This window comes from Toxotes jaculatrix, chromosome 17, assembly GCF_017976425.1.
Source record: "Toxotes jaculatrix isolate fToxJac2 chromosome 17, fToxJac2.pri, whole genome shotgun sequence".
NCBI classification, from domain to species: Eukaryota; Metazoa; Chordata; class Actinopteri; family Toxotidae; genus Toxotes; species Toxotes jaculatrix.
The window spans coordinates 4242695-4261563 of NC_054410.1; the positions used below are offsets into that span (position 1 = coordinate 4242695).

Here is an 18869-nt window from a genome sequence, read left to right on the forward strand (position 1 = left end):
CAGATGTGCCACTTCATGAACACAACACTAAAAATAACCTTATCACGTATCATTTGAGAATTAATAACAGATGCTGTTTACCCAGCACTAACCTGGCGTGGGGCCTTTAGTCTGTAAATACTTTTGGTGATATCAGCTGATATCAGCGGATGTTTTTTTTTTTTTTTTTTTTTTAACTTTGGCCTGTGGCCACTGCCCTAACTGGAAATATCAGATACGATGCAAACTGAGGTTAAAGATTAGCTTTAATGATGGGTAGACTGTCAAATAAAGAATACTGAAGCCTAATTGTAACAGAGATTTTTGTATTATACAGTGATTAGACAACATTATTAACTGCTAAGAACATTGCATCTGTAATAAGAGTCAACCCCGCCGCCATATTTGAACATTCACACCACTGACTGACACATTTTTCCACAAGTCTCAGGACTCAGAATTGGAAAAATGAGCTCAGCACAATCATCTGGATACTGGGCACAAAGACACTACAAAAAGAGATTCAGCTGGTGCCATTTCAGCTCATTATAGTTTTATAAAGATAATCAACAATGCAATTGTGTTGAATACTAACACAAAAGTAACCAGAGAATCTTCACATGTGGGGGTAAGTAGACCATAGTTTGACTTGACTAAAACCTCACAGAGAATAATCTCTGGGATCTGTAGCAGCCAGCACACAAATCCTCCTGCAGGGCACTGCTGGCATTAACAGTCTAATAAAAGAGTGAAAATCTCAGTTCAGTTTGTCCATGGAGCTCCTTCGGGTTTGGTCCATTAACAAGTTCAACAATTTCTTATTCTTGTCAAGTGAACTTCACCTCTCCATGCACAGGATCCACTCTCAGTACAGGTTCAGTTTAAGACTGAAACTTCTTATTGTCATTGTTTGCACTCACAGAAACAGTTGGCTGCATACAGCAGCACAGCATTATTGCTACTGGACAGTCGATGGAGACAGATGTAGAGAATATAGGTTTGCCCTGAATCCAGAGCGCAGACCCTTTTCCAGGTGTAGGTGTTGTTTGCTCATCGTCGGAAGAACTTCAGGTAAATCACAGCACCCAGGATGGCCAACTCCATTAAAATGATGACACCTAAAAGCAACTTGTTTGTCATCAACCTACAAGACAGAAAAGACAACAATAATCAGAGGCGTTGGCCATTGTTCCAACAAGCAGTTTCAAGAAAAATCCTCCTCAGAGGTAGCACCTACCGGCGTGACATGGCACGAAGGACTTTTCGACTGCGACTTAGGTTCTCTCCAGTATTCACCAACTACACAAACATTTAAAACAGAAAAGATTTAACAAAACTATGGTCTGATTACGACATATTTAACATCTTCTCCCAACACTGACATAATGAAAAACACAACTAGTCAGTTCAGCTGTGCCATCACTGAGTAAACTGCTGGACTCTTCATAAATTGTATAAAATGTGTGAAAAAGCTGAATCAGGCGAGCAACATATGTCACATATTTACACTGAAGCTTTTCAAACAAACGCAGCAGCACAACCTCATCCCATACAATGATTCACAGCTCACTCTGTTTCTGGTGCGATCCAGCTGTTCTCGCTGCTCTCCCAGCTCCTCGATGATATCTGCACCGATCTGATCTGTCTCTGCAGCGATGCGTTGGCTTCGTTCAATACTCTGGCTGGCATTGTTCAGAGACTCTGTGCCCTGGAGTAGCAAGGCTCTCTGGGACTGCAGGTATGTCTGCATGTGTGGCCAAAAATGACAAAGCCAACCAGAATTAATGATAATCACGACAAAAGAAAAAATATTGAAACCATACAGACATGCAAGGGGTCTCAGGTCTGTCAATGACTCTCATGATGAAATGGTCCCAGGCTCAAACAGCGATTTTAGAGAATCCACAGCCCCACACTCACACTTTGCTGGTTTTCTGATGAATAGATGCCGTGATGACTTCCACCCACTGGCTGGGAAGAGGAGCCAAAGCTAGCAGAGATTTTCATGTCCCTCTGCAGTTTGCCCAGATCCCGGCGGTACAGGCGCAGCTTTGTGCTCATACCGTTTCGATAGGAGGAAGGTGCACCACGCAGCTCTTCTTCCATTCCTTGTAACTGGAGAAGGATAATTAGGGATTAGCTTTCTCTGAAAAGTTTTAAGTTTTCTGCCTGTAAACACAGTAAGTGTGGCTTTCCTATTTATAGAGCACTGCTGAAACAACCACTGGATGAATTGATATTATAGTGATATCTTGATGCAGACAACAAGTAAAGACAAGAGGAGAGAAGTCATCACAACTTCAAGTCAAAGGAAAAATGAGTCAGTTCCTGTTGGTTTGTCAGTATAGTTTCAGTTAGCAGTGGAAAGTAACTCCGTGCATTTACTGAAGTACTCTTTAATATATGGTAATTCAGAAGAACTTCACCACATTTATTTGAAACCACAAACATTATCAGTTTATACCCTTTATAAAATATTTTTTTTATATGGAACAAACACTGGTTATTTCCCTCATCACTTAGCGATCTTTTAAAGGCTCAGCTGGGCACCTGACTGTTGTCGGAAAACAACCTGAAAAACCGTGAACTTCTCCTTTAACTGCTAAAAAAAAAAGCTGGTTTAGTATCTTGAATTTCACCGGTGTTTTTAGTAAATTAAGTATAAATGGGACAATTCTTGTTTTTCCCATTAATAGTCTATATTACACAAAGCTTAAATTAGACTTACACTATTATGTTAGAAAACTGAAGCTAAAAGGGTTAAGAAAACCAAAGATATCACGTCCAAAATAAACAGAGAGCATCTCACCACTTCCTCCGCCTCCCCCTGTCTCTCATCGAAGGTTCTCACCAGCCTCTTCCTCTCCTCTGCGAATACAACACAAGTTTCACTTTTACAGCACATAACACACCTTCTGAAGTTCCTGATATGTTGCGTCGTTGTTTAACTAACGTTGACTTTAAGGGATGAGACAACAACACCGGCTGTTTACCTCCGTGCACTTTCAGAGCCCTCTCTGGCATTAGCTTGAGCTCCTCGTACAGTGATCTGTAGATTTCGTGCAACTTTTCAAACTCCTCCGACGACATTTTGCATTAAGTGTCCGCGGCCCTTTCCTGAGAATCCACCGTCTCTTTAGCTGTGAGATAAAACACCAGTAACAGACACTTTACACACAGTAAATTAATCCACTGTTTTTTTCTTCGATCATAATAAGATCCCCGCGACTCTTCCGCATGATGGACCTCGTGACCGAGAGCCTGAAACTCCAGACCAAAAAAAAACAAATATTTCCATATTTCGGTAAATAGCTCACAAAAAATAACATCGGCTAAATCTTACATGTGATTTACAAAACAAAAACGTCAGACGTGTGTGAAAACGGCTCAAAAACGACCCCGATAACAATTTTATTCAGGCGGTATGCAGACAGCTTTCCCTGGCATTTTCCGGGTAATGTAGTTTTTAAGGAGATCTGCGGGAGAACATGATTTTCTGGTTTCTTTTGGATTATACGGTCTATGATAATTCACTATGATATTCGTGTTTCTGTGGAAACTAAAGTTACCATAACTGTTGAATGAGTTTTACGTACTAAACATTACAACAACGTTACAACAACTAATATTGGTTATTTATTCAATTTTAAGCAGAAACTTGATTTTTTTTGACCCCTTGAATACCCTTGAATATAAACTTGTTTTCTAAAGATTTATTTACCCATTTATGTATTGGGTAATGGCTCATAAGCATCAACTCCTTCCCGGTCAGGCTGTGAAAACTACAATCCCGTGATTCCATTCGCGGTGCTTCTGTCACCCCCGCTACTCTGCGCTCCCCTTTATGCTTTCACATCAGCTGTTCTGCCCACAGAACAGTGGCATCCTACTGGAGGAGACAGAAAAGCGCAAATCCGCCGCACAATGCTGTTTCTGTTAATTATCGCGGGCCTCGGGGTGGTGACGTTACTGCTGTTTTCATTTGCGCCACATATAAGGTAAGCAGCGATTAATACACCCAGTCATTCCAGTATAAATCCAGGGTTATACACATCACGGATACGGTTGTTACTTGGTTGACAGGGCAGTGCACTGACTGATTTAATTATTACGATTTGGTCCATGTACATTATAAAAGCAGAGTGTTCCTACTTAACCACACTGTTCGTCTTTTTAAGGTTTCTTTTTTTTTTGGTTTTCTGTTATTTGGCACGGCGCTGACTGATTTTCTGAGCAGAAAATCAATGAAACAGAATGATGATGGAGCTGTGGGAGTTTTTGCACAGAGATGAACCGGGTGTCTTCCATCTGAGCCGCTCGGGCCTATCAGGAGGCTGAGCGTAGGAGGAGTTATATCTGTATGCATTACTCCGACAGAGCCATTGGTTATGGGGCGGCCCTGTACAGTGGCGTGGGTCGTACGACCTGACGCTCAGGAGTGTTCATTTTCCAAGTTTCTCTATGAATAATTAAGCCACATGTCCATATGTCTAGTGTTAATGAGGACAGAGCTTATACTAACTGCAGAAAGGGCCCACTAGTCATTCAAATGGAGCTGCCTGCTGCGGTACATACTACAGTGTCTTCAGTAGTGACCGGTGGTGACTGTGTATTAACAGAAGATACGCAGCAGGAGGAGTGTGCTTGTCCACAGCTCGTCTGGATGGGAAGACCGTCGTCATCACCGGAGCCAACACGGGGATCGGGAAGGAGACTGCCCGGGACTTGGCGATGCGAGGTAACAGCTTATTGGTTTTTACCTGCAAATCAACACACTGCACAGCAGAGAGGCTCTTTACACCCACAGGGCACCACTGAGGTCAAGATAAAGCTGTGGTTACTCACAGGTTTAGGCGTTAAGATTAATATGATTCTACTATTAATAAATGTGTTTTTTGATATCAGGATCAAGAAAAGGCAAATGTATACACAGTGACATGATCAACATGATGTTCACTGCAATAAACTGTGCTCCACCATGAACATCACAGACAAGAATTATTTTAAAACCAAAACTTCAATCACTAATTTTGTTTATTTTTAGTCACAATTTTGGGCCACATCATTTTATAATACGATGTCATGACTGTCGTTAATGCATATATTAAATGTCACGCTAAAACCCATCAGACACATTTAGTCTCAGTCTCATTTGGAGCTGCCTGGCATGCTTTGCCATAAATTTAATGTTGGTGTCTTCATTGTGGGTTAGAGAGTCTACAAAAAATGCATCGGCAAAATGCATTTTCCTTGAGGAGCGACATAAAATGTGGTCCAGCTGTGAGAAAAGTTCTTCTACATCACTGACCAATAAGCCTAAACCAGAGAACACACAGGAGAATCCACGAGAAGATTCTCTTTTATATGAAGTAATGTAGTTTGTTTTTTTTTCCGTAGCCTCGCTAATGATTATTTCACTCACTCGAACAGGGGCTCGGGTGATTATGGCTTGCAGAGATGTGGAAAAGGCCGAGGAGGCTGCGGCCAGTATACGAGCTGCCTACCCCAAAGCGCAAGTGGAGGTTCGGGAGCTGGATTTGGCAGATACCTGCTCTATACGTGCCTTTGCGCAGAAATTCCTGAGAGGTAAGCACAGAGTGGCTGTTTAATACTCACATCTGCCCACAGAGCCCTAGTGTATAGTTATTCACCAGGTATAATATCTGACATGGTTTTCTTTTTTTTTTTTTTTTTTTGTAATGTTCTCTTCTTCAGAAGTCAACCAACTTCATATCCTTATCAACAATGCTGGGGTGATGATGTGCCCTTACACAAAAACTGTTGATGGTTTTGAGATGCATATTGGAGTCAATCACTTGGGTAAGACCAGAAGATGCAGTTGTAAATACATGAACATTATCAAGGACATTTGAAATCTGAAAAGGTTATATATACAGTCAGGATCAGTACAGTGAGTGTTAATATTGGTAAGTGTATGTGTGTCTTACCTCTGGCAGGTCACTTCCTGTTGACGTCCCTCCTGATTGGGCTGCTGAAACGAAGTTCACCGGCCCGAATCATCGTGGTCTCCTCACTGGCACACAACTTTGGCTGGGTCCGTTTCCACGACCTTCACAGCCAGGGCAGCTACAACAGCGGATTAGCATACTGCCAGAGCAAACTGGCAAATGTGCTCTTTGCCAGAGAGTTGGCTCGTAGACTCAAAGGTACACAAACATACACAACATGGGAAAGAAGACAGGTGACCTGCTCTCCGTAGTAACGGAGAGAGCGTTAGTGAAAATATAGACAAACAACAAATGAAAAAAACATAGCAGGAATCTGTGGATAAGAAAGCAGTAATATCTCCCATGGTGACCCTGATCTATTGTTCTCACAGGTACCAACGTGACAGTAAATTCAGTCCATCCAGGGACGGTGAACTCTGACCTGACCAGACACTCGACTCTCATGATGATATTCATGACAGTCTTCTCCATGTTCATAAAAACCCCACGGGAAGGAGCACAGACCAGCATCTACTGTGCTGTAGCCGAGGAGCTGGACTCCGTCACCGGGAAACACTTCAGGTTGGTGACGTGAAGCTTGAAATGTGTCAGGTTCATATTCAAAGTCCGGGCATCTTTCAAAAATATCTACAATCTTATAAATGGAAAGCTGAAAACTAATTTTTGTCTGAGTTGTGTATGGGGACTAGAGGTTCCTCTGTTCTCAGCTTTCAACTAGCGGCTACCAGTAGTCTGCATGTGAGGCGTTCAGGGGACATCTGTAAATTGCAGGTACAGAAAATAACCTGGGTTTCACTCAGTATGTGATACTTACATACTGGAAATTTAAATGTACTGTAGGGCATTACAAGTACAACTATCCTCTCATTTTATTCTTTTAAAGTACATGCATGTGGAGCTCAAACATGTAAAAACAGCTCCTCGCTTCTGTCCAGGTCTGCCATTCCCAAAGTGTTGACAGCTAAAATAAGTTATGACACCAAACATTATTATCATGCGCAAGGTGAAATTAGATCACTGCACCGAGGGAAATGACTCTCACGGTCATTACTCACATTTGTAATAATCATTCTCCCTCCTTTAATTTCAGTGACTGCGCCCCTGCCTTTGTAGCCCCACAGGGAAGAAGTGAGGAGACAGCGAGGAGACTGTGGGACATCAGCTGTGAGCTTCTTGGTATTGAGTGGGACTGATTTAACTTTTAACCCTCACCTATCTCAGTTTTCGAAGGAGTCCTTACCCTTTCTGTTATCATTCATTTCATTATGGTTTTGATGTTCTGTACTTTGAATGATTCTTACCTAATAGGCAGGCAGGTTAATTATGTAAGACGTACCATAATGTGAAGTTGCTTTTTTGTGTAATAATGCAGTAATTACATTATAATGACTTGGGAATTTTGATGCTCAGCTCAACAGCTCCTCAAGCCAAAACCACTCAGCTGTATTATCATCTAAACACAAACAACTTTTGGACCCTATATTTTTGTGACACAATGTGACAACAGTTTAGGCAAAAAAGCAACTTGATGTATTGTAATGCTGTAGGATACTGTGAAGGGTCAAGCCAGGGTAAAAGACCAGCATTTTTTCGAGTATTGTGTTATTTTGATTTCTCCAGAATTTGCAGCTAAACTGCTTGACCTCCATGCCAGCATTTCTAAACAATTGCAGGGTTTCTTACAGCATTTCCAGGTTAATCTAAAAAAAAAAAAAAAATTAGTAAACTATGGAAGATCAGTGTCAGTCTGAGCCATGATTACCGCTTGAACTGCTTAAATGTATTTTGTGATAATTGTAGTACGTATAGGTTTTAAGAAAGTTTTTCTATTTTAACCAAATCAGAGTCATATCATTGCAATATCTGCAGTTTTTTTTCCCATATGCATTGCCAAAAACTGCACATTCCTGGAGGAACTACAGTTTTGCATTGATCGCCCTACTCATGTTTCCTTCTCAGCATTCACAAACAAGGTTGCCAAGAGTTTACATTCTGTGTTTTATACAAGTGAAACATGCCTTTTACTACACTTACATTCATGTTAAGAGTTGAATGTTTACATTTGATGTAAATAAATGGAGATATTACTATAAAAAGGGTGCTGTATCAGTCCTTTGAAATCATCATTCAAATGCTGTCAGCAAAGAAACTGATTAACGAACAGAGAAATGTATTATTTCATTTTATTTTACAAGGGATGGTGAAATCAATTACATTTCAAAGATCATTAGTCCCTGCATCATTAAAGCAGTTACTTTATTACATATTTTACTTTTTTTTACCCCCAAAGTTTATTTTTTAAATTCACTAATATAAAGTGCGGCAGTGATGAGACAACAGTCCAAGTTAAGGAGGATTAGAGTGCAAGAATGTTGTATGCGTGCATCTCAAACATCTAAACTGGCTTCTTATCATGTCTTGCCTATCAACACTCACTATCAAAGGAGGATCTGTCAGTGTCGGTCTTCAGACTAGTGCAGCAGAGGGAAGCAAGGCAAAGGGACAACACAGTATTTCCTCTGAATAAAGATGTACTTCTCGTTGATTAGATTAGCTCTGAAATATTCACATTCTTAACAAGGCAGCTTCAGCAACATGGGTGATTGTCATGTGAGTGAATTAAAAAGAAAAGATATGATTTATGGAGTCACTACATTTTCACTGTTTTGCCTGTTTAGCCAGCTTGCAGATTTGGGAAAGGAGCTGGCAAAAACAACAACACACATCAACAGGTAACATATGGCCACAGTTAAATCCCTTTTTTGGAAACATTATTTGACTCATTATCTGTGTAAAGTTGATCATTACAGATTTATATAGTTCAGAAAGATAAGGGTTGTGTCTCAGATGAGTACAAAGCAAAACGCATGATTTAACATTAGCAACACTCTGGGTAATCAGTACCAAAACACAAGACGACATAAGATGAGACAAAGCTAATGACTATGGAGTTGATTTTCTGGATGATGAATTAAACCTGATCTATAAGTGGGTCCCTTTCTGCATCCAACCTAAAACTCTTAGATTTGATATATTTTATGTATTTTATATTAAATGCCCTTAAATACTTCAAATTGTTCGATATCAATTCCCATCATCAAAAAGGGAATGTATACTGAAAGCTGGGCAGAAAATGTGCTATATAATGTAAAACATGTAAACAGCTTCATCAGGATTACAAAAACCAGAAAACACTACATTTTTTCAGTTTCTTAAAGGTTTGAACATGTACTGTTCTTGGCGAAGGACACCTCGTTACGTTTACGTCTAAATAAAAACCTTATCCACACACAGACACAATAAGGACATAACAATGGGGGAAAAAAGACCTACACATGACACATCTGTCAGAGACTTTCCAGTCAGTTCAAGATATTTTCCCTTTCGGTTGAGGTAGAAGACAAATCTTAGTCAAATACTGAGTTACTGTATAAATATGCTCATATTGTGTAAGAGTGTACCTGTTTACATTCCAGTTAGCAGTTCTGTTATGTAAGAGATGTCACTGACACTCTAGCGTAGTAACTTTGTTCCTTCTCAAATACTGTGCAGATGAGCGATAACAGCAAAATGTTTCCAGAATGTAAATAAAGCACGGCGGTGATTCGTTAGTTTTACAGAGAGGAAGGCCGCACAAATGACGAGGAAGAGATCGTCAGGGTTTCTAGAAGTTTCCACTGGAACAGTAACTTAACACCAGCACCAGGACGGAAATCAGCGTTTCACTGCCCTCTCTGGTTGAAAGGTTGTTATTGTCTGTTCCACCTCTAACCACACCTGGTATAAGTGATGGGTATGGCCACGAGTTTGTTTTGTTGCACACCTAACAGTGATGTCAAGGGGCAATGGAGCACACCTGTACATCACTGCAGCAAGGTGAGAATTAAAACCATTGTAGGTCAGAAAAAAATAACAAGACTTACAGGGGATCACACCAAAATCATTCATTTGACTCCAGTGCCCCATTTCAGCTCCTCAGCATTTGCTGTCAGCATATACTGAGAGTCGCATTATCCAAATGATTCAAAGCTAAATAATACACACGTTCTGCTGAAGTAACATTTCCTGGTAAGAGGATTTTTGTGTACAGCAGATACAACCACTGTGCAGTGGATGAAAACGTGGCTGCTCACCAAAAACAGTTTTTAAAATGAACCTGGCAATACAGCATGAGCTGACACTGAGGTAAAAATCATTTGTGTTTAAAAATGTCCCATAATACAAAATGTTAAAATCTGCGAGCTTAGTCTTCTGGAACCAGTTTTACACATCGATATCTGTCGTTGTTGTTTAAAGTCTTTTGTGTCTCCACTGGGAGCTGTGAAAAATCGCATACTTTTTTTTAAACTGTCCATCATGAGACCGAGGACGTTACAGAAGCGCAATGTTAAAATGGTGGAAAACTCTTATAATGCAAGACTATGAATATGCTTGCTACACAGTTTATGATAGTGTTAGTATGACGCACCTGGAGCCAAAGAACAAGTGGTTTTCATTGTGTTTATGATCCTATCACACAACATATGATCTCCCTGATCGGCCAATCTCTCAAAACATTGTTTACTCTTTCATTTTCTAAGATTTTAATAATCTGGTGGGTGTGAAGTGTGCGGTAACAATCATAGTCACTATAATCTGCAGCTGTGGACCACATAACGTAATATGTACAACAGCTGCTCTCCTGTTGCATCCGATGTGCAGTCATATTGATCTGAAAGCTTACTAATCACTCACTCAGAGCGGTGCTACATTAGAAACCCTGAATCCTCTTATTTGCACTTCATTTGTGGCTCACCTGTTTTTGAGTTCAAGTGCTCTGTGTAATCCCTTGTTGTGCCGACGGTGCCTTTACCTGGCGTTGGGTCGGCCCTGGCGCTGCTGAGACGACCTGTTCTGATGTTCGGACAGCCACTGGCGACAGATATTTTGCATCACTGTGTCCTGTGTTCCCTCAGCGGCCTGAAGGACGTCCTGGACCAACGGGCCCGCCCGGCTCGGCTCCAGCTTGACCGCTTGCAGGTACGCGGGCCGCAGCTTACTGCACAGTAGGTAGGCTTTGATCTGCAGACAGAGGGAAGATGAGGTGAGAATCAGATGGATTTCAGATTTAAAGATGATAAAATTTGGTCATTGTGGTCCAGTGGCACTAATGAGGACATGGAATGAAAGGATTAGTAGAATAAGAAGAAAACAAAGGGTGATTGTAATTGCTACAGTTGTAAAAGATGGCCTCAGACAGGTGAAGGCAGAGGACAATAAAACACAAAGCAGTCAGTTTTACACTACCTTGATTTCTGTGGTCTTGACCTCTAGAATGAGATTTTCCAGCTCCTTCGCCTGAATCAGATAAAGGACAACAAAAAACATGGACTCAAGTCATGGTCCTGATTTGTTATAATACACTCAGTTTCTCATCCTCATCTATATACATTTTTTTTTACTCTCAAAAGGCTGTCACTCACATCAGCTGGTCCCTTATCTGCGATGGAGACACAGCTGAGGATGAGGGCATCGCAGTCGTTTTTGGTGGCAGTGCCCGATTCACCAACACATTTGAGCAGCTGCCGTACGGCTGCATACTGCCGCTGTCTGACAAGCCTTTGGCCGGCCCGCACATAAACCGCCTGGGCCTCCAGCTGGAAGTCCTGAGGCAGGAAGAAAAGGAGGGAGAACAGCAGACGTATGCTGCTTGCCTTCTAAAAAGCTGTGAACGGATTTGGAAAAATATGCGTTTTTAAAGAAGAACACATACTTACGCAGCTCATCTATAAACATACCTGTATGACTCGATAAGCGATGCCAAACCCCTCTTCTATGTTTTTTCCTCCGAGCATGACCTGCAATTAAAGGGCATATTACTGGATTTTTCGTTTTACATTCACTAACGGATATTACTTTAAATAAACCATGTTTCTAATTAATTTGTTAACACATGAATGAAGTCAGTCGGGGGAGTATTGGAGGCATTTTAACAACTTTAACCTAATCTTATTGATTGTTAAATACATGAAAATTTGGTGTCGGATTATCACAATTGAAACCTCACCTTACAGGCAACCTCAACCTTCATGGGACTTCCCCCAAACAGTGTAGGCGGTGAACTGGATCCAGAGGACTTGGAGGAAGGTGTACTGGTCTGTGGAGCCTTGGAGGAGGCAGCCGTCTCACAGCGGTGGAGGAAGCGGGTCACCTCCAGCTGCAGCTCAATTGTGTTCATATGCCTTACGAAAATGAGACAGCAGAGATTCATACTTTTAAAAAACCAAGACCAAAAAGTGTCTTTGACAGGCAGCAAACACGTCTGAAGAAAAAGTGCCAGTAACGGAGAATAAAAACAAAGCTCCCAAGATTAAATCATACTTTAATTTTTTCTGAATCAGTTCAGGCAAAAGTGTACACATATTAATGTACACATAAAGTACATACATCATCCCATGAAACTGAAATAAAGACATATCAAATAACCTGGACACGTCACTGGACGACATCATTTTCCTAAATGAGTTGGCCTGAGATTTTCTCCTCCCAGTCCCCCGACCTTGCTGCTCCTGCAGGTACGTCTTCAGGTGCTCTTTGGCTCTGACCAACCAGCGCTGTACAAGATCAAGGTCAAGCACAAGGTCAAGGACAGGGTACATTTTCTCAAACAAGCAGAGACATTTTTTTAAAGTTTTCCCCAAATGCATAACTGTGGAAAAAATAAATATACCTGCTGTTCTCCCAGCTGCAGGTATGAAGTGGCTCCATATGTGAAGAATCGGATACAGGTCATGGCCGCACGAACGTGATCCTGTCCAGGTAAAGAACATTTTACATATTACTGAATAGGTATGATTTGATTATCAGTCAGAAATCTGAGGCACAGATCCTTAACCTTTGACTTCCTGTATTTCAATCAGGCCTGGAAATTTACTTCCATTTTGCCCTCTTTGCTCTCTCACCAGTCTTTCTTTTTACTTTCAAATCATAATTGAGATCTGAAGAGATCACAAAAAAGAAAAAAAAGAGATGGGGGAAAAAACATTTTAAAAAAGGCTCTAACCATCATGAACTGCTGGAGCTGGTAGAGAGTGTTAAAGTATCCACGTCTCTGCAGGAACTGGCAGGAGGCGATGAGGTAACGGCTGCATGTCTCCAGGCCAGGGTCCAGTTTTTCTAGTATCCCCTGCAGGGTGCCAAGACGCCCCCGCTCCAGACTGGGCTGCAACACACCCTCAAGAAAAACCTCCTCTGGGCAATCCTGGGCCATGATGAAGTAGAAAAGCATATGTCAAATATGGGGAAAACAGAATGAAAGGCACATGCAGCAGTTGGTCCAGACAAATGGCATCAATATAATATTTAAAAAACTCAGTCTAGAGAGAAGGAGGTGCAGACATATTTGGTCACCTATAGCTTTTGTTCTGGAGCAAAACGGGGCATTTAGTTGCATGTTGCAGAGCTAATAAACTCACTTTAAGTTACATGGACTTGAATACTCCTTGTTAACTGTAGAGGGTTTAGATAACATGACACCCTGTCAGATTTGATATCTTGGCAACAGAGAGTTTCTATGTCTCACCTTGTTGAGCAGGTATGTCAGGGCCTCTGTCATGCAGTCATGACGCATGTAGAAGCTGATCAGTGCCAGGTGAGTGCCATATGTGTTCAGGTAGTACAGACACTCCTGGTGGAGGTTGCTGGTCTGTGTTTGACCCTCTGGTCGCTCAAAAGGACCTGCGTCACTCAGGACGTCCTCCAGCTCCCGCAGGGACGCCAAGATGTCTTCACCAAATGACTGACACAAACACAAAAAGGTCATGAATATATAATGCGACTGGGCGCGAGCCAGCATGAAAATGATGTGGTGTCACTGGACGACAAACAGCATTCTTTGAGGAACACAAAACCACACAAGGCTTTGCAAAAGTCTCTCGGTGGAAACTCCCACATTAATCCAGGCCAACAAACGCCACACAAGCAACAACTCACTAGCTTCCTCTGGAAGTGCGTAGAAGCCAAAGCCCCCCCTGGCACCAAATGATATGTGGGAGATTCCTAGGTGTCATGTATCAGAGGCTGGGGGGGTGGGGGGGTGAAGTAGTATCGCACATTCTGTAAAACTACAGACTGTTCTCACCAGAGGAGTGGCCTCTACTATATGGAACTGCAAAATCACATTGATTAAAAATTATAAACTGACTTCTCTGTGTGCTCCTGAAACCAAAAGTCGGTGTAGTCATCACAAAAATCCCAATCTGCTCCTGCATACCTGCTCCACTGCAAATCATTCTGAAGGAAGAAGTGTTTGGCAAGTGTAAAGTTTTCTTAGCTAATGTTAGAGTGCATTTACTGCACTTAGTGAGAGTATGACCAACAAGAACATACAGTACTTTTTGCCTCTCTGTGGGATTTAATGGAGGCAGTAGCATGCTGAGCACTGCAGCAGTAATGCAGGTTAGATAACACAGCCACAATGACAGGGTCTTCCTACCGTGGTCGCACTGGGTCGAACAGTGGTCTCCAGGTGCTGGACAATCTCTTGCAGCAGTAAGGGACCCAGGTTGAGCTGGTTGCGGTCCATAGGAGCCTTCAGACAGCGGAAAAACTTTTCTCTTGCTCCTGAAAGGTTTCCTGCCTTCAGAGAGGCCATCCCCCATGCCTGCCACACGCCACCAGGGTCCAGGCCGCTCTTGGTAGACACCTAGCAAAGCAGCCAAACAACCAGAGACAATGAGAACAGCCATGGAATTTAATTATCTGGAAGTTAGCATTTATCCAGTTTAAATTTGGTGGGTTAATTAGCTGCCTGACAAGAGGTTTTCTGCACCATGATGACCAGAATGATGTTTTAGAGGTTTTTTCCACACACATGAAATATCACTGCATATATATTTATCATCTCTGACAAGGAGGTTATGTTTTAAGCAAATGCGCAAATCATTTCAGGATGATTTCAGCTGACAAATAAAGAAACAAACCAACAAACGAACCAGAGAAGGGTGAAAACATGAACCACCATGTGCCTCACCTCCACTGCGAGCTGGTAGTGCTCAGCTTCAAGCAGCTGATTACGAAGACGTGTGACAGCAGTGGTCTCCAGAATGTCATCCAGAGACGGAATATATTTGTAATTGGCCGTCACTAGAATCTTCAGCACGTCTACTTTACTGATGTAACTGTGAAAAAAGGAAAGCAAAACAGTGAAAAAGACAGTGAGAGACAAACTTCCATTATTATCACAGTGAATGAAATTACAAAGTTAGTGGTGACACACAGGACCATGTAATGGGTGTTCTGACTCGTTGAAGCCATTCAAGCATATTTCCTGTGTTTGACAACTCATCTGAGTGTCCTAATTTGCTCACCCTCAGTCATTTGGTGAGGTACGACCTAAAGCTACAACTAAAACCACATATGTCAAAAAAAAAATCAAATGACTCAAATGACTAAGCAGCTGGTGTCAGCTCCCTCACTCTCCAGTTAGTTTTGTTGCACATGTTAGGGCAACAACCTACCCTGTTATGAAATAATTCTTAGAATACCTGCACCCACTTTCAAACTGACTAAATGTCTGATTAGCTAGAGTGTGCGTGACTATGCAGAGCCTTTACGAATGCCAGGAAACAGTCAAGCTTTCAATTTCTGGGAGCCAAAGCCTCATTGTTCTTACCACAGCTACAGATAACATTGAACTCATTTCCATTTTCCGTGTATCTCTTTTGTCTCACTGTCAAGCTGTCTAAATAATTCCCAGTGTCCTTAAAACACAGATGTTACAAACTGTTTACAATTCAGAGACCCAGGGTTACATCTCACCTGTCACACAAGGCAAGATCCTGGTTGCATCCAACTTTGACAAACATCAGCTTGGCACTGAATAGCAGCTGCTGCATGATGTCGGTGAGGAGGCAGGCGTCCACCTCTGGGTTATTCAACTTACAAGACAGAGAGCGGCAGTGGAGGATGAGCTGATGTCCACAGGCCATTTGGTCACTGTGCAGAGACAAAATGGCCACGCAGAGGTATGCACTGGGAGCCTAGAGGGTTGTAGCAAAAGAACATCATTAATCTTCCTCTGTTTACTGGGATAATTTAACTAGAAAACAACTGAAAAGCAAGAGGTTAAGAGGTCTGTCAAATGTTAAGGATTCTAGACAAAGACCACAATGGGATGGGTGTGGCAACTATTGGTGTTACAGGCATCTACTGCTTTTGTCAATACAAGTCACCCTCAATAAGCTGAAAATGACAAAGGTGTAAAGGTGTAAAGGTGACCTGCACACAGATCAGTCGCTTCCCATCCTGTGTAATGATAAATGTTCAAATCCAGACCTGTTCATAGTAGAACTCGCTCCGCAGCAGCTGGTTCTCTGCAGGGTTGATGCTGAGTTGGATCTGTCGCTGAACCACTTCAGGCAGATGCAGCATCCCATCTAAAACTTCCTCTGTCACCACAGGGCTTCCAGCCACTGAACACAAAAAACACAAAGAAGAGCAGAGTTCATCATTATGAACTTTTTGAATTACTGACTGGGGAATGGTGTGCTTTTTCTGTATGCACGAATCAGGACTTTAAACAAGATCAATCCTGCATCCTGCTTTTACTGACTGTAAAATTATAGGTTTTCTGAGAAAAAAAAACAAATTTTCTTTCTATGATATAGCAAAGAGGGAACTGTCGCATGAAAGCAGCAACTTTTTAATGTTATTTCACTTACCTTCATCTGGTTCCAGCTCATCTTCAGAACTGCAAACCGGAAAAAAAGAAATTTCAAATCACAAGAACATGTCTGTTTTACAGGTATCTACACATTAGCTGCAGGCTACAGGCTCTTACTCTGGGTGAAAGTAGGTGTAACACTGGTCACAGACTCTGACTTCATCTCCTGGGCATCCCTCCACAGGCATCTTATGCTCAGAACATGCGTGACAAACCAGCCGACCACATCTCCGACAGTGATGCCGTCTGTTGAACTAAAAGAGGAGAGAAAAAAGAAAAGACAAAAAAGACCATTATTTACAGAGAGAGGTTAAAAACTTTTTTTCTTTTAAAATTAATGTTATTCTCATCTCAGTTCCTCTGAGAATTATGAAATGGATCTTAGTCTTCATTTCATAACTCTGTACAACACTAATGAGGCTCACACTGTTTCACCCACTCACCATGGTGAACCTCTCACGCTGGCAGACCATGCACACGTCCTGTTGGGTGTCAGGGACCCAGTCTTTACGGGCTGGGGGTTGGTCTGGAGGCTGGAACTTGGCAGGCGAGCGGCGTTTTCTCCCTGCTGAGCTTCGATCCCTCTCCCTGTCTGCACAGGGGGTGTGTGTTGGGGTGCTGCCTGCAATTGAAGAAATATCAACAACAACACACATTTTAACCCCGAAACTTCAATAAACACTATCAGACCCAGCACTGATTTCACACCATTTTACACGAGAACCAAAACAGACTTCATCTGAATTTCTTAAGATTTTGAGTTTGTTAATCTGCTTATGTCCACGGTGGCTTGAGACAATGTCCCTCAACTGTGAAAAACACAGATTGCAGGGTTCTAATCTTTCAGACTAAAACGTCCTTGTGAAATAACATATCAGCTCCAGCAGTGCTTTTTTGCGGTTGAGTACATGCAAGGAAATTCCCTTGAGAGCTTAAATGGGTATCATACTATTGTCTTATCGCTATTAGACATGTGCGTATGGCTCACTTGTAGAGGGTGTCGGAGTTTCGATTCGACTGGACGATAGGGAGGAGCTCTCTTGAGCAGGACACTGTGTCAGTGCGTCCTGGAGGCTGATTACAGAGTCTGGAAAATAAAAAGTCATATAATTAAACACAGAAGTAAAGTGAATGGTAAACGATGGAATAAGTAAACAAGACTAAGAAATATGACCAAGCGTTCAATGCCAGCTTTCAGTCCTATGCACTTTTTGATACTTGGTATTCTGCATACAGTTTGACCAGAACTTAAAATGTTTTGAGGTGTAATGCCCAGCTTTATCCTGTGTATGTGCACATCTGTCTGCATGTGCCCTTGCCACTGTGTGCTGTGCACTAAGCACTGACCAGATCTAGACCTCTCTCTGGGGGCGCAGGAGAAGTCGAGGGCCTTGCCGGCATAGCTTGCCAGAAGCTTATCAATGTCCTCGGCACCAAAGCCGGCCTCTCGACCAACCAGGAGGCTCCGCAGGGTTCGCACAGCCACGTCTGCCCAGTCCACCTTCAGGTTCATCAGAAGCTGCTCGAGCATCAGCAGAGGCTCCGACAGCAGGGGGAAATAGTCCTGCCTGGCTGCTGGGGGCAGAGTCAGCAACGCCTGGAGAAAGAAATACATTCACTGGTGTCAAAACTTTCATCCAAGTCTGTAATGTGGAAATTTGTAACCTCCAGTGCAGATACACTGAAAATGGACTTTGCAGTGAAGTAGAGAACATCTCTTGTCCAGCTCTTAAATTTTTGAAACAAAAAAAGTAACTGTATATCCATAGAGTCTACATTTTTCAATGAGGGAAGAGGAGTTCAACATAAGCCAGAGTTCCTAGAAGCAAGTTTGTGCATGTAGCTGAGTTTCAAGAAAGGAACTTTATCAAGTATGACAACATCAAGTGTTCACCAGATGAAATTCCAAGAACTGAAAACACTAAGTATGTACAGTACAAACACAAACTCAACGTCCTGCCCTTTGACAGGACAGTTGCATCAGTGCACATCCGCACATTCACAAACCTTAGAGCCCAGATGAAGGGCGTGGATGTGTCGCCGACGTGCTGGAGACACCTGCCTCTGAAAATGCAGGGTGAGGTAGTCAGCCAGGAAGTGACACGCAGCCAGTCCGGGGCAGCGGTCCAGAGCTCGCTCACAAACGTCCAGGCCAACCACAAAATCAGACAGACCCTCGAGTAGCTAAAGAAGTAAGTGATAGAGATAAAGAAATTTGG

At 42.2% G+C, this 18869-nt stretch overlaps 3 protein-coding genes across 5 annotated transcripts in view; 1 reads left to right on the plus strand and 2 right to left on the minus strand.

Moving 5' to 3' along the window:
- The window catches only part of zfyve26 (zinc finger, FYVE domain containing 26), a 36510-nt gene that overhangs the window by 6362 nt on the left and 11279 nt on the right, over nt 1–18869 (minus strand). For 2 of the 3 annotated variants that reach the window (XM_041060607.1, XM_041060606.1), the window contains exons 24-42: nt 18658–18834; nt 17998–18247; nt 17639–17737; nt 17094–17272; nt 16768–16904; nt 16649–16677; nt 16263–16399; nt 15747–15967; nt 14959–15106; nt 14422–14631; nt 13510–13725; nt 12991–13188; nt 12658–12738; nt 12414–12541; nt 11995–12169; nt 11726–11785; nt 11411–11593; nt 11235–11285; nt 8096–11009 (exon numbers count right to left, since the gene is read on the minus strand). In XM_041060607.1, the coding sequence (XP_040916541.1) occupies nt 10797–11009; nt 11235–11285; nt 11411–11593; nt 11726–11785; nt 11995–12169; nt 12414–12541; nt 12658–12738; nt 12991–13188; nt 13510–13725; nt 14422–14631; nt 14959–15106; nt 15747–15967; nt 16263–16399; nt 16649–16677; nt 16768–16904; nt 17094–17272; nt 17639–17737; nt 17998–18247; nt 18658–18834 (2892 nt within the window). In that variant the 3' untranslated portion in view covers nt 8096–10796. Of the gene's footprint in view, nt 1–8095; nt 11010–11234; nt 11286–11410; nt 11594–11725; nt 11786–11994; nt 12170–12413; nt 12542–12657; nt 12739–12990; nt 13189–13509; nt 13726–14421; nt 14632–14958; nt 15107–15746; nt 15968–16262; nt 16400–16648; nt 16678–16767; nt 16905–17093; nt 17273–17638; nt 17738–17997; nt 18248–18657; nt 18835–18869 lie in introns of those variants that run through there. The other variant, XR_005896228.1, reaches the window with a different exon arrangement.
- On the minus strand, nt 203–3220 carry vti1b (vesicle transport through interaction with t-SNAREs 1B). Its single transcript, XM_041060611.1, has 6 exons — nt 2973–3220; nt 2789–2847; nt 1900–2094; nt 1550–1723; nt 1217–1278; nt 203–1123 (listed from the first exon to the last, which is right to left on the minus strand). The coding sequence occupies exons 1-6, from the start codon at nt 3067–3069 to the stop codon at nt 1030–1032; spliced, it is 681 nt and encodes a 226-aa protein (XP_040916545.1). The 5' UTR covers nt 3070–3220; the 3' UTR covers nt 203–1029.
- rdh12 (retinol dehydrogenase 12) lies at nt 3854–7713 on the plus strand. Its single transcript, XM_041060610.1, has 7 exons — nt 3854–3977; nt 4599–4717; nt 5410–5565; nt 5695–5799; nt 5937–6146; nt 6320–6509; nt 7039–7713. Exons 1-7 carry the CDS (start codon nt 3904–3906, stop codon nt 7139–7141), a joined length of 957 nt encoding a protein of 318 aa, XP_040916544.1. The 5' UTR covers nt 3854–3903; the 3' UTR covers nt 7142–7713.